Source organism: Megascapheus bottae, chromosome 5 (assembly GCF_031878675.1).
Source record: "Megascapheus bottae isolate mThoBot1 chromosome 5, mThoBot2.hap1, whole genome shotgun sequence".
Taxonomy (NCBI): Eukaryota; Metazoa; Chordata; class Mammalia; order Rodentia; family Geomyidae; genus Megascapheus; species Megascapheus bottae.
This window is the reverse complement of record NC_143513.1, coordinates 82,075,865-82,090,099: the sequence shown is the minus strand read 5'-3', so window position 1 is coordinate 82,090,099 and position 14,235 is coordinate 82,075,865. Positions and strand designations below refer to the sequence as shown.

General features: G+C 57.3%; 1 protein-coding gene across 1 annotated transcript; it reads left to right on the top strand.

The window, feature by feature from the left end:
- Positions 1 to 500: 500 nt before the first annotated feature.
- Asb10 (ankyrin repeat and SOCS box containing 10) lies at positions 501 to 9,478 on the top strand. The gene is made up of 6 exons (XM_090332449.1): positions 501 to 813; positions 948 to 1,215; positions 4,138 to 4,657; positions 8,779 to 8,892; positions 9,081 to 9,266; positions 9,369 to 9,478. The coding sequence occupies exons 1-5, from the start codon at positions 501 to 503 to the stop codon at positions 9,264 to 9,266; spliced, it is 1,401 nt and encodes a 466-aa protein (XP_090188575.1). The 3' UTR covers positions 9,369 to 9,478.
- The last annotated feature ends 4,757 nt before the right edge of the window (positions 9,479 to 14,235 follow it).

Sequence of the window (14,235 nt, the reverse complement as noted above, 5' to 3'; positions counted from 1 at the left end):
TCTGGGGTATCTTCCTTTAGGCTCTGCTGGCCACATCTGGGGGTCACCGTCCCCCCCGGGCTGGGCAGCCCGGTCTTCGCCGCTGCTGTGTCGCGACATGGCCCTTCAGAATGCCCTCTACACGGGTGACCTGGCCAGGCTGCAGGAGCTCTTCCCGCCCCGGAGCACAGCCGACCTGCTGCTGGAGAGCCGGGCAGCTGAGCCTCGCTGGAGCAGCCGTGAGAGGGGTGAGGGGCAGCTGGGGGCAGGGGCTGGAGGTGACTGTCCCGGCCTGAGTTCCCAACGCTTGCAAATGGAAGCCCCTGACTGGCCTTCCCCACACCCCAGTCCTTGGACAGCTGAAACCTTGGCCTCGGGGAGAAGTCATGCGGAGCCCAGAATAGCTTCTGCTGGAGCTCGTGGCCAGGTCAGGGGACGCCAGGCCCTCTGAGTTATCACCTGTCCCGTGTCCCTTCTGCTCCCTCTCTCCCTCTGGCCTCCACACCCTTCCCCCTCCGCCCATGCTCATGAGTGGGTACCCAGAAGAGTGCAGGGGGCAGGAAGAGTCCCATGGCGGCAGACACAGCCTCTGTGCCAGGCTGGTGGAGTCCAGCAGAGGGTCAGAGGAAGCCCCTGGGTCTGGCCCAGGCCCTATTGTGGTGCGAGCGGCCACAGGCCCTGCCCTTGCCCTCTGGCAGGCGGTGCAGGCGGGGGATGTGGGCGCTGTCTCCCGCATCCTTGCTGACTCCAGTACTGGCCTGGCTCCTGACTCCATCTTTGACACCAGCGACCCAGAGCGATGGAGGGACTTCCGATTCAACATCCGAGCTCTGAGTATGGGCCAGGGGTGCAGGGACAGGAGGAGGGCGGCTGCAGACACAGCTCCGGGCTCTTGTTCCGCCCCACCCCCTCGACTGGCAGCTCCAGGCCATCTCTTGAGCTCTGAAGCCCTGTCCCTCTTTCCTCAGGGCTCTGGTCTCTGACCTATGAGGAGGAGCTGACCACTCCTCTGCATGTGGCCGCCAGTCGAGGCCACACTGAAGTCTTGCGACTGCTACTCAGGCGGAGGGCCAGACCCGACAGCGCCCCTGGGGGTCGCACTGCCCTGCACGAGGCCTGCGCAGGGGGCCACGCTGCCTGTGTCCACGTGCTGCTGGTGGCCGGAGCGGACCCCAATGCCCCTGATCAGGAGGGAAACCGCCCCTTGCATCTCTGCCGAGGGACTGGCACCCTTGAGTAAGTGACCTCTCACCCTAGTGACAGCCGGGGCTCAGGGAGGTTCGGACAGGTCGGGATTCCCCAGCCACTGACCCCATGGACCTGGATCTGGGACAGTGGGAGGCCGTGCCAGAGGCTCAGCTCTGCAGCCTGCACTGAGAACACTTGTCCTAGCCCATCTTGGAGAGAATAGTGCTTTGGTGGTGGTTTTGGGAGTGCTGGGATTTGAACTTGGGGGCTTGCACTTGCTAGACAGGTTGCTCTACCACTGAACCATGCCTTTTATTCTTCCCTTCCCTCCCTCCCTTCCCTCCCTTTTCCCTCCTTTCCCTCCCTCCCTCCTTTCCTTCCTTCCTTCCTTCCTTCCTTCCTTCCTTCCTTCCTTCCTATGTCCAGAGGCTTGAACTAAAGGCCCTAGGTAGCATCCAGGCCTGAGCTTTTTTGCTCAAGATTAGCATTGTAATATATTGTATATATGTTCATTTGTTTATTTGAAATAGCATAGGGAGGGGAGGAAAACAAGATGAGGGGAGGGGGTGGGAGGAGGGAAATGGGGAAAATGCACCTTCTATCTGGCAAATATAATGTAACCCTTCTATTGATAACAATAAAAAAAAACCAGATTAGCATTCTACCACTTGAGCCAGAGCCTCACATACTGTTTGTTTTTTTTTGTTTTTTTGGTGGAAGGGGTGGTTTATTGGAAATAAGAGTCTCACAGACTTTCCTGCCTTGACTGGTTTCAAACTGCAGGCCTTAGATCTCAGCCTCCTGAATAGCTAGGGTTACAGACATGAGTGCCAGCACCTGGCTCGGTTTGTTTTTGCTTTTAAGCCAGCTCTGACAAGTTTTAGTAAAGAAAAGTTATGCACTATTTACTTTTCTCCAGCATGTTCTGGAATATTTCTAATGGCATCAGAATCACCTGGATGCCAGTGTGCCTGCTCTGTAGCTTTTCCCACATGCTGTGTCCAGTTCAGCGTCACTGCCACTGTCACAAAGGACACTGGTTTTGGCCAACATAGCACAGTATTCTATTTCAGTTTCCCACAAGGCTGGGGTGACCATTTCCCTTTTCCCTGTCTAATCATCTTCATGCTTGAACCCCAGCATGTATTTTCCACTTTTCATGACACATTAGTGCCTAGAGTTGATTGACTCCAGAAACTTTATTTTTTTGTGGCCACTATCTTGTTTCCTTCCAACCAAAAGCAGACGCTAGTGAGAAAGGCCAGAGGGTTTCTTAAGCTCCCACACCTGGAATCCTAGCTTCTCAAAAGGCTGGGATATTATGATTCAAAGCCACTCGGGATAGAAAAGCCCTGAGACTTATCTCCACTTAATCAGCAAACAGCCAGCAATGGAAGTGTGGCTCAAATGGTAGAGCGCTAATTTTAAGTGAAGAAAGTGCCAAGTGGGAGCAGAAGGCCCCAAGTTCAACTCCCAGTACGTGCACAACAAAAAGAAGTCACAAGCAAGAAAGCTGAACAGGGCTGGGAATGTGGCCTAGTGGTAGAGTGCCCTCCTAGCATGCATGAAGCCCTGGGTTCTATTCCTCCATACCACATACACAGAAAAAGCCAAAAGTGGTGCTGAGGCTCAAGTAGTGAGTGTTAGCCTTGAGAAAGCTCAAGGACAGTGCCCAGGCCCTGAGTTCATCAAGCCCCAGAAATGGCAAAAAAAAAAAACAAACCCTCTAAGACCACCAAAAAATGTTAATGAAGTAATTTTCTCTTTTTGGGGCAGTAGGTCTTGAAAACAAATGTGTACATCACATTTCCAAAGGTCTAATGAGTCTGGCCACGCTGCAGCACTCAGCCACTGGGGCTGGTGGTCACCATATGGGATAAGACGCCTGCTTTGTGTGAGACCACATCTTCAGCTTGGGCCATTTCCCAGCACAGAGCCTCTGGGGTCTCCAGTGCCATCCATTCTGGTGTTCCTCGGTAGACCTGTGTTTTAAATGCATCACAGAGCACTCCAAATATACAGAATAGCTGGGGTCCTAAAATAAGCCCTGCGGCCCCTCAGAACCACCCCTTCCCTCCCCGAGCTCCAGTGGTGACCGCTCAGGTGTGATCTCATGCTTCTCACAACCTGCCAGGCCCAGATATTATTAATTCCCTTCACTTGACATAGAAAGAGCCCAGCTCGCAGAGGTAGCCTCCAGTTTTGGTGTATCCCTAACTCCTACCCACCCCAAGGGCCATCTTGCAGCCAGTCTATTGGTTCATTTTGGTTTTGTCTTTCCTTGTTCTGTGGTCCCATCTCCATTTGTGCTGGCTGGTAAGCCCCTCACAACACTCAGCACACAGAACTTTCAAACTACCCCTAACCCCAGAGCCTGGGGACTGGGTGATGTGAGAGTTCTGAATATTTCTGCCACAAGACTGCGGTAGGGGAAGAGGCTTCTCTCCAACAGTGTCATAATCGTGTGACTTTAGCCCCATAGGGACTCAGTGGATGGTCCCTGCAGGACCCGAGCGTGCACGTGTACGCTAGTACTGAGACTTGAACTAAGGGCCTCATTTTCTTAGTTTTTTTTTTTTCATTCAAAGCAGTTAGGTGCTCTATGATTTGAGCCAGAGCTTCTGGCTTTTTGCTGGGAATTGGAGATGAGCCTCTTGAGCCTCTTGGATTGGTCTTCCTGGGCTGGCTTCAGATCTCAGCCTCCTGAGTAGCTTGGATTCTAGGTGTGAGCCCCAGGGCACCTGGCTAGTAGGTGGGTATTAAAAAGGCCACCGTGAGCCAGCATGATGGCAGATGCCCATGGTCCTAGCACTCTGGAAATCGAGGCAGGAGGATCCTTCAATCCAAGAGTTCGAGACCAGTCCAGGCAATACAGTAATAACCCCCCTGCCACGGTGGCTGTGCTCAGAACAGCAGGCGTGCCAGGCTTCTCGCCCACTCTCCTTCCCGCCACCATCTCACCCTGACCAGGTGTGTGGAGCTGCTCTTGAGGTTTGGGGCACAAGTGGACGGTCCATCTGAGGATGAGAGAGAGACAGCCCTGCACGTGGCGGCCCGGCTCGGCCACGTGGAAATGGCGGACCTGCTTCTAAGACGGGGCGCATTCCCTGATGCCCGCAATGCCGACGGCTGGACACCGCTGCTGGCTGCCTGTGACACACGCTGCCCGGCCCCCGCAGAGGCTGAGGCCACCTCTGCCCGCTGCTTCCAGCTGTGCAGCTTGCTGCTGTCGGCCGGAGCAGACGCGGACGCAGCCGACCAGGACAAACAGCGGCCTCTGCACCTGGCCTGTCGCCGCGGCCATTCTGCCGTCGTGGAGTTGCTCCTGTCCCACGGTGTCAGTGCCAACGCCATGGACTATGGGGGACACACAGCCCTGCACTGTGCCCTGCAGGGTCCTGCGGCAGCCCTGGCCCAGAGCCCTGAGCACATGGTGCGAGCTCTGCTCAACCATGGTGCCGTCCGAGTGTGGCCGGGGGCCCTCCCCAAGGTACCCACCGAGGGTGGGGAGAGGGATGGGGGGACGGGCCGCCTCTGCCTGTGCCGGCCCGCTGAGCCAGGCAGCCCTGGGACACGAAGTCACGTAGATTAGCTCTTCTTGTCTTTCAATAATAAGTGAGCAAAACCCAAATAGAGGTAAAAAAACCAAACAAACAAAACAGGACACGGAGGCTTGTGCCAGACACCTGGCTTCTCCTGAGGCTGAGCTCTGAGAGGCAGAGGTAGAAGTCAGCTTGGGCAAGCAAGTCCATGAGGCTCTTATCTCCATTGAATCACCAAAAAGCTGACAGAGGAGCCTTGAGCAAAAAAGCTCAGGGGAGCCGGACGCAGGGGCTCACACCTGTCACCCTAACTACTCAGGAGGCTGAGATCTGAGGGTCGTGGTTCAAAGCCAGCCCTGGCACTAAGGACCTGAAGACCTTGAAACGCTTATCTCCAAGTAACCACTAGAAAACCCGAAAGTGTGCTGCGGCTCAGGGCCAGCTCAGGCCCAGAGTCCAAGCCCCATGACCCACACATGCACCAAAAAAAAGCTCAGAGGAAGCGCTCAGGACCTGAGTTCAAATCCCAGTATTGGCACAAGCCAAAGGAAAGCAGGAGCTTCCAGGTGGCAGGATGAGCTGAGGCTCCCATGCTCAAGGGGTGCTTGCCCCGAGCTGCTGGCCTTGTCCTGGCTTGTGGAAATGCCTTTACGGTTACTTTTCAGACTCTTTATACTAATTTCCCCTGAAGTGAGTTTCAACTTGAGGCGCTAGGCTGGGGTGCTCTGTGGTGGGAGCAGGCCTGGAAGGGGCATTGTGGAGGCCTCTGGGTAGGGGGGAGGGATCGGCTGGGGATGGCCCTCTGGGAGAGGGGCAGGCCAGAGACAGGCCCTCCTGGCTCCTCCTGGGCCCACCCTGCTGTCTTTGTCCTTCCTTTTGCCCATAAACCTAGAAGCATCTGTCTAGATTCCTAAGCAAGACCAAATAATTAAACAGCCCGAGAGTTCGGCAGATTGGTCTCCCCTTTGGGAAAATACAAGAAAATCAACAATTAACACTAATTAATCTCCTATTAACACCAGATAATTAGGAGACGAGCAATTCCCTGTAATCTGAAGGCAGCGCTGACAGCTAATGATTCCCCACCAGGCAGGGCGGGGGAGGGCTTGGCACAGGGAATGGTACCCGGACCTCCAGGCCCACCCGCCCGCCCCTCCGTCTGTCCCAGGAGGACGAGAACCTGCAGAGCAAAGGGGCCCATTTGTCCCCTCTCCACAATCTGCAGCTCCTCCCACCTTGGCTGGCGTTCCTGCTATACCCGCAGGGAGGACTCTGTGGCCCATCTGTGGACAAGTCAGTTCTGCTAGGCCTCCAGCGGCCACCAGACTGAATCTGCCACTCAAGAGGCCTGGAGAGCCAGGCATCCATTGGTGACGGCTGCAATTCTAGCTATCCAAGAGGATCAAAGGCTAAAGTCAGCCTGCGCAGGAAAGCCTGGCAGACTTACCTCTAATTCACAAGCAAAAAGCTAGAAATGGAGCTGTAACTCAAGGGTAGAGCACCAGCCTTGAGCAAAATAACTAAGGGACAGTGGACTAGATCCAGGGAGAAAGAAAGGAGAGAGAGAGAAAGAGAACAAGCCAGCAAGCATACTGGGTCCAGGTCTGAACTTGACACTTGCTCATGTGACCCTGAACAAGTCACTGACATTCTTACCCCATGTTCCTCACAGTTCTCCACAAACAATGAGTGAATAGCAGACTGGGAGAGCTTGTGGCTCCTATGTGGTGCACTGTTTGAAGCTGTGCCACCTGTTTTTTGGGTCCCCTCAGTCCTCCGGCTTCCTCTAAGGCCAGTGGGGGGTGGGGGCAGAGCGCAAGTACACCCCAGAACTCCCAGCAGGCCTGGGATCTGAGCCCATCTCTCCACCAGAAAGCGAACAGCTTCCTGCTTCACAGTGCTCGTGTGAGAAAAGGAGGTGGCACCCGTGACGTTTAATTATACCCTGTCCAGGGTGAAACCTACACATCGTTCTCTAAAGCTGTTGCTAGCATTCAGAAGCGGTCTGTGGCGGTGTTTGCTAAGCTGTGAAGCATCATCACCATCTAAGAACTCATTAGACATGGAAGAGGACAGAGTGGATTGGAAGAGCTCCAGTGTGGGCTGGAGTAGCCCCAGGGCAGGTTGAAGTAGCCTGGAGGGCTTCCTGGAGTAGGTGAGACAGGATAGGCCATTCTTGGAGAGAGGAGGAAGCAGCAGGCCGCATTCTGGGGTAAATAGGAGTGTTCTGAGCTCTGAGGAGGAGTGAGGTAGAGGCCTGCTCCATGCCTGTCCAGTCCAGTGTGAGACGGGTGGAGCCTGGCACCAGTGGCTCACACCTGTAATCCCAGCTAGGCGGGAGGTTGAGAGGATCAGGGTTTGAGGCCAGCCCAGGCAGAACCAGTCTGTGAGAGTCCTATTAAACAGCAAGAAGACGGCAAGTGGCGGTGGGGCCTGAGTGGTAGAGTACCAGCCTGGAGCCAACAGACCAAGAGCATGAGTCGAAGCCCCAGTGCCAGCCCCCCACACCCCCAAAGCAAAGGGATGGGTGGAGGAGGCACAGACAGGCTTATGGGTGCCACACGTGGGACTGCGTGGAGGGCCTCATGCTGTCCACACCGGTCCCTCCGTGGTGGACAGACCATGACAATCTGCCCCCAGCAGCCACCTCCCTCCCAGACAGCCCCCATCCTCTCCCAGCCACGCTCTCCAGGCCCCACTCATTTTCTGGACCCAGCAGGGTGGTGAGGAATGAGCGATCTGTTTACTGTGTTGGCTCTGGAATGTGAACTCTCAGATGACAAGACTGTCCCTCTCCCTGCTGCATCCCTGGGCTGGGCGCAGAGCAGAATGCAAACAATTCCTGCCCAGTGAAAGGCCCTTCTAGCCCTGCTCCTACCAGATCTTCCCCCTGCCCCTCAGCCTTTATGTGTGTGTGCGTGTGCGTGTGCGTGTGCATGTGTGTATGCGTGCACACGCACCCACACTGGGGCTTGAAGTGAGAGCCTAGGCCCTCTTCACTTGGCTTTTGCACTCAAGTCTGATGCTCAACCATTTGAGCCATACCCTCTAGCGTTTAGCTGGTTACTTGAAGACAAGAATCTTAGGCGTTTTCCTGCCTTGGCAGCCTGGCTTCCAGAATAGAAGCATAGATTCCACTTTCTAGAGTGATATTTTATCTTTGTGGGAGCTCCCAAGGCAAGGACTCTTTTCTAGCCAGCAGAAAATGCAGCACAAAGCTGTGTGGCTGCACACAGAGCTAAGAGCAAGGAAGAAGCCACTGCACCCAGATCAAACTGCTGGCAAGTTTCTTCTCTGTGCCTCTGTTTCTCTTAGTTGCAAATTGGAGACAATAACAGCTCATGCCTCCTGGACTAAGTGCATGACAGCTCTGGTGGCTCACCCCTGTAATCCTAGCTGCTAAAGAGGCTGAGATCTGAGGATTGCAGCTCAAAGACAGCTCAGGCAGACAAGTCCCTGTGATACTCTTACCTACAATTAGCCACTCAAAAATTGGCAGTAAGGCTGTGGCTTGGGTGGTAGAGTGCTCATCTTGAGCACAAAGAGGCTCAGGGACAGCATGTAGGCCCCAATTCAAGTACTGTTGACAACAACAAAAGAGTTCATGCATGTAAAATGCTAAGTATCTGCCCCAAGTTACCCACAGTGGAAACCTTCGCAGTCTATGAGCTTCCTGCCATAGGTGTCCTGAGGAATTAGCCTGACGGACAGCGTGGAGGTTGGAGGGAGCTGCTGTCCAGGTTGGTATGTTTAGCACGCTGCTGTGCTGGGCCACCGTCCAGCTTCCGGTGCCTTCCTGGCAGCCTCTGGCTTGTGGCCATACCACTTGGGTGCTGTCCCTGCGCCGCCTCTGAGAGCATGTGTGCCTGGCTCTCTAAGGGACCTCGGTGACCTGGGCTAGGACCTCAGGAGTGCAGTGTGCCTTGATTTCACTGCAGAGACCCAGGGATGAGCACAGGAAGTGGAGTGAAGGCCTGATCCCTTCCCCACTGGCGGATCCATCTGGGGCCCCAGGGGACAGAGCCCCCACCCCGGGGCTGAGCGGACACCGGTCCTCTGCCCGGTCCAGGTGCTGCAGCGCTGGTGCACGTCCCCGCGGACCATCGAGGTGTTGGTGAACACGTACAGCGTGGTTTGGCTCCCCCAGGACGCCCTGGGCCTGGTTCCCCCCGAAACGCTGCAGGTCAGAGTCTGCTCCCTCCTCTGAGATTTAGGGGCGGCCCCCTTGGTCCTCCAGACTCCCCCCCACCCAGACTTGCTCATAACTGAGAACGCCTGCACATTCCTGGGGACCTCACAGGGTCACCAGCCTGCCCCCAGGACAGCCACCCCGGGCTCAAGGCTGCCCTCACGGATGCCTTCTGCCCCCAGAAGCACCAGCGCTTCTACGAGTCCCTCTTCGCCCTGGCGAGGCAGCCCCGCTCACTGCAGCACCTGAGCCGCTGCGCACTGCGCTCCCACCTGGAGGGCTGCCTGCCTCAAGCCCTGCCTCGACTTCCCCTGCCGCCCCGCCTGCTCCGCTACCTGCAGCTGGAGTTTGAGGACATACTCTACTAGGTGAGCCCTGGGTGGAGTGGGAGGAGGGAGAAGCAGGAGGGTTGGGGGAGCACCCTGGCCAAACTGCCCCCAAGCCAAAAAGCCTCTGGTTCCTCCTTCCAGGGATGAGATGTCACCAGAGAGCCTGAAAGCAGACACCCTGGCTGCAGGGGGCACCGCAGAGGTCCTGACAGCACGAGGTCCAGCGGAGGGCAGGTGTCGATGATGTCTAGAATGGGGGACACAGCTCAGCAGCCAGAGGGTGTGCGTGAGGGGGGGCGGGGAGGGAGGGAGGGAGAGAATGCACGCGTGTGACACCCTCTCCCTCTCTGGAGCTCTCCTGAGGCCGCTGTCTGGTCTGTGCAAACCCCTGATGTAAATTAAAAACCTCCAGGTGATGTGTGTTGGTGCTGTCCCTGCCTTCCTGGTTTCCTTGCAGGGGAGTCTGGACAGGCTAACAACCACACCAGACGAGAGCCTGGCAGGAAAGGCCTGAGCGGTGCACAAGGGAAGAGGCAGAGGTAGACAGAGCCACAGTGCAGAGGCCCTACAGAGACTGGGCTGGAGGGGAGGCTGCTGGCAGAGGCGGCCGAGGAGCTACCTGGAGGCTCACTGGAGGTGGGGTGGCGTGGGGTGTCTGGGCTGGCCGGCCTGGAAGCAGGTGTCTGCCTGGGGTGGTTTAGTATGGAAGTGAACTGGTTGATGAGAAGAAGGCGCAGGTTGAGGAATGGCGCCCGTTCTACTTCTGCCTGAACTGCGGTCAGCTGCCACTGTGCACATTGGGCCCTACCACCTTATTTTCCCCTTATCCTGTGGCTTGAACTCTGAGCCTGGGCACTGTCCCCAGGCCCCTTTTGTTCAAGCCTGGTGCTCTACTACTTGAGCTACAGCTCCACTTCTGGCTTTTCCTGTGATAATTGGGGATCAGATCTCATCCTAACAGCTTGGATTACAGGCGGGAGCACTGGAGCCCAGCCCCCTGCCGCTTTTGCTCTGCCCCTGAAGCTCAGTTTCACAGGGGTCAGGCTCTACTCTTGACCCATGGCTAACTGGTCATGAAGCCTGTCTTCTCTCTGGATTCAAGTCTGCACATGTACAAAAGGGAGAGAAAAAAGTAGTCCCTGGGGCAGCCGCACCGCGGGGATTGTAAGAAGCTGCCGGAGGCCCCAGCGCAGGCCCTGGCCAGCAACCACAGGGCAGCGATCGAATGCCCTGTGACCCGTGCCCTCAAAGGTCCTGCCATCAACAGTTCCCATGCAGCTGCTGGGAATGCTGCCGTGGGGGCGGGGCCTTGGGTATGGTGGGACGGGGCCTTGGGGCTCGGCGGGCGGGGCCTGGGTCCTGGTGGGGGCGGGGCCTTGAGGCATGTGGGCGGGGCTTTGGTGGCTGATGGGGCGGGGCCTGAGGAGGGGCTTGGGGCCTTGTGGGGGCGTGGCCTTGGGACCTATGGGAGGGGCCTTGATCCCTGATAGGGGCAGGGCCTTAGGACTTGTGGGCAGGGTCTTTGGGCCCGGTGGGCGGGGCTTTGGGGGCTTGGTGGGGGCGGGGCCTTGGGGGTCGGGGCGGGGCCTTGATATCGGTGGGGCGGGGCCTTGTGGCCCGGTGGGCGGGGCTTTGGGGGCCTGGTGAGGCCGGGCCTGGGACCCCGTGTTTCTGACCCGAAGCTGGGACACGAGGGGCACTGGGTGGGAGGGTGGGGGAGTCCTCGAGCCGACCCGCCTGCCTGCGCGGCAGATGAGGGGAGCGCGGTTTGCAGCCCCGGCTGGCCTCTCTCCCCGGCCAAGCCCAGGGTCAATGCGTGGTCTCCCCAGGTTGGAGGAGGGGGCGGCCCTTCGTCAGACGTCCACTCAGGGACGGCGCCTGCGGGATCCGTTAGGGGTCGAGAGGACGCCCTCCTGCTGGCTTTAGTTATGGGCGGGGGTTGGAGCCCTCCCAGCCCCCCCCCGCGGCCAGCGCCGCAGGGTGCCAAGGGGTGACCCCGTAGACGGGAAGCGGGGCGGGGCGGGGTGACAGGCGACCTGACAGCTGAGGGCCGGGCGACCGGAGCCATGTGGGTCCACGAAGACGGGAGGCCACGGAGAGGCTGGGGGGCGGCGAGGAGGCGGAGCGCAGAGGCCGCGTGCGGGCCAGGGGGCAGAGGAGGGGCAGATCTGGGGGAGACGTGAGAGGTGACATGTTCCTGGGGACCCTGACTGCCTCTCTTGAGACCCCCGACGTGACGCGTGGGGGAAGTGCTGGTTAATCTCAGCGAGGAAGACCTGAGAGAGGGGGAGGAGGGGGAGGGGGAGGAAGAGGGGCGGGAGAGGGGGGTCGTGGGGGGGTTACCCTCGGAAGGAGAGGAGGGGTGGGGTGGCCGGCGAGGGCACGGCAGGAGGGCCGTCCGCAGGGCCGGGCGGCCGGACACCCCGGCGAGCCAGGGCCCCCCTCCCCCCTCCCGGCGCGGGGTCCCCCGGGCCCAGAACCTCTCCCCGGTAATTGCTTTCCGTAATGTGTTTGCTCCAAACCAATTTCACGCCTCCGTGAGGACTCCGCCCTGCGCTGGAGGCTCGGGCCTCCCTGCCACCCGCCACCCCGAGGCCGCGGGCTCCCACCTGCGGGGCGGCGCGCACCGAGCGCGGCGGGGCCCGGGTTCGAGATCCGGGCCGGCAGGCACGGACCGAGCTTCCTCCGCACGCTCGCTCGCGCTCAGCCCCACGCTCGAGCCGCGCGTCCGCCCGGCATCCGGGGCGCCGGCCGCCGCCGGGACGGGGTCCTCGGCCCCCGGAGCGCGGCCGGGCGAGCGCCAGGGGGCGCCAGGGGGCTCCGCGCCGCCTCCGAGCGTCCGCAGCGGCGTCGACGGCCACCAGAGGGCGCGCGCGGCCCGGGCCCGGCCCGCCCTGGACGGGGCGGGGGACGGGGGGGGGGGGGGGGACCTGTGGATGGGACTCAGAGTCCTGGATGCAGCGCGGAGGAGAAGCCGGGTGACCGGGCCGCGCCTGTCATGTCAGCTCCTCAGGAGGCTGAGCTCTGAGGATCCGGGTTCGAAGCTAGCCTGGACAGGAAAGTCCATGAGACTTTGTCTTTGGGGGAGGTGGGGTAGGGGGCTGGGGCTGTGTCCCAGCTCCTTCTGCTCAAGACCAGTGCTCTACCGCTTGAGCCTCAGTGCCACGTCCAGAATTTGCTGTGGTTAATGGGAGATAAGCGTCTCACAGACTTTTCTTCCCAGGCGGGCTTCGAACCTCGGTCCCCAGATCTCAGCCTCGTGGGTGGCTAGGGTCTCAGGTGTGAACCATCAGACCCCAGCCCCGAGGCTCACCAACTAACCACCAGAAAACTGGAAGTGTTCCTGAGGCTCGAGGTGGTCGAGTGCCGAAAGGAGAGCTTCGGGAAGTACCCAGGCCCTGAGCTCCAGCCCCACACCGCCACAACGCGCTTGCAGACCTGCTCTGCAGACAAGACAAGGTACTGACTGAGATGGGGCCTCTTCAGGGAGTCAGCAAGAGGAACACTGCTTCTGTGGATGAGGATTTATGAATGGCAGCATCTGCCCTTGGTGCTGATGGGGGGGTGAAAAGCAGTCTTGGAGCCAGGAGGCTACCCCGGAGCTAAGATGTGACGACTGAGGTCTGAAGCCAGTCCATGCAGAGAAACATCCCCAATAGTTTCTTTGTTTGTGTGTTTTTGTTTTTGTTTTTTTTCGCTAGTCCTGGGACTTGAACTCAGGCCTGAGCATTGTCCCTGAGCTTCTTTTGCTCAAGGCTAGCACTCTACTACTGGTGCTACTTCCAGCCTTTTCTGTTTACGTGGCACTGAGGAATGGAATCCAGCACTTTATGCATGCTAGGTAAGCATTCTACCAGTTAGCCACATTCCCAACCCCTCCCCAAGACTCTCTCCAATTTAACAAGCAAAAAGTCAGACGTAGTAGAGCCTCAGTCTTGAGGGAAAAAACAAAACAAAACAAAAAGCCAGCCTGTGCAGGAAAGTCGGTGAAACTAGAATCTAATTAACCACCAAAAGAGCTAGAAGTAGAGCTGTGGCTCAAATGCTAGAGTGCTCTCCTCCAGCACAAAAGCTAAGGCACCAAATTCAAACCCAGGCCAGCACCAAATCAAACAAAAGTCTGACCAGCCAGCTATGGAGCTCAGTTTCAGGTCCACTTAAAGTCAGTCCCGGAAGTCTGGCTTGTTGCAGTGCAGAGTTGAGATTTGTTGGCTGTCACCCTGTTCGCTTCTGTGCAGTGTGTGCTGTTCTGAGGGGAGTTCTGAGCAGTTGGCAGGGGTGTTTGTCATACATCTTCAGGTCCAGATGGTCTTTACCTTTGGTGACTCACGAGTCATTCTGTATCACCAGAGAATGACAGTTATTTAAGTAGCCTTCTATGAGTTTGGAATATGTGCTATTATGTGATAGTGTGTGTCGGTCCTAGGGCTTGAACTCAAGGTCCAGGCATTGTCTCTGAGCTTTTGTGCTCAAGGCTTATTGCTCTACTACTTGAGCCGCAGCTTTATATCCTGCTTTTTGGTGGTTATTTGGAGATAAGAGTCTGGGCTGGCTTTGAACTACAGTCCTCAGATCCCGGCCTCCTTAACAGCTAGGATTACAGGCATGAGCTATTAGCACCCGGCTTACTATGTGATTTTTTATTACCTATGCAAAAAATGAATGCAATTACTTTAAAAAATGGCTCTTCTTCGTTCCTTATTTGATTGGTGTAGACGCTGCATACAGCTTTAATTGCAGTAATTGTAGACCAAAGTTCCCTCCATAATTCATCAAGTCAATAAGCCTCTATTATGTATCCAACACTGTAAAACCATCAAACCAAGTACTTGACCTCTCACTTCTTAAGTGCAATACACTTTTGAAGTCGGGGCTTCCATATCAGTATTGCGAAGGGCTTGGTTAATTTCACAGCATTGCTCAGAAGATTGCCTTTAGACAAGAGCTACCCTGGGACTTTGGTTGTGAGTTGGGGGTTTCCAGACCTAAAGTAAAAGTTCCTCTTCTT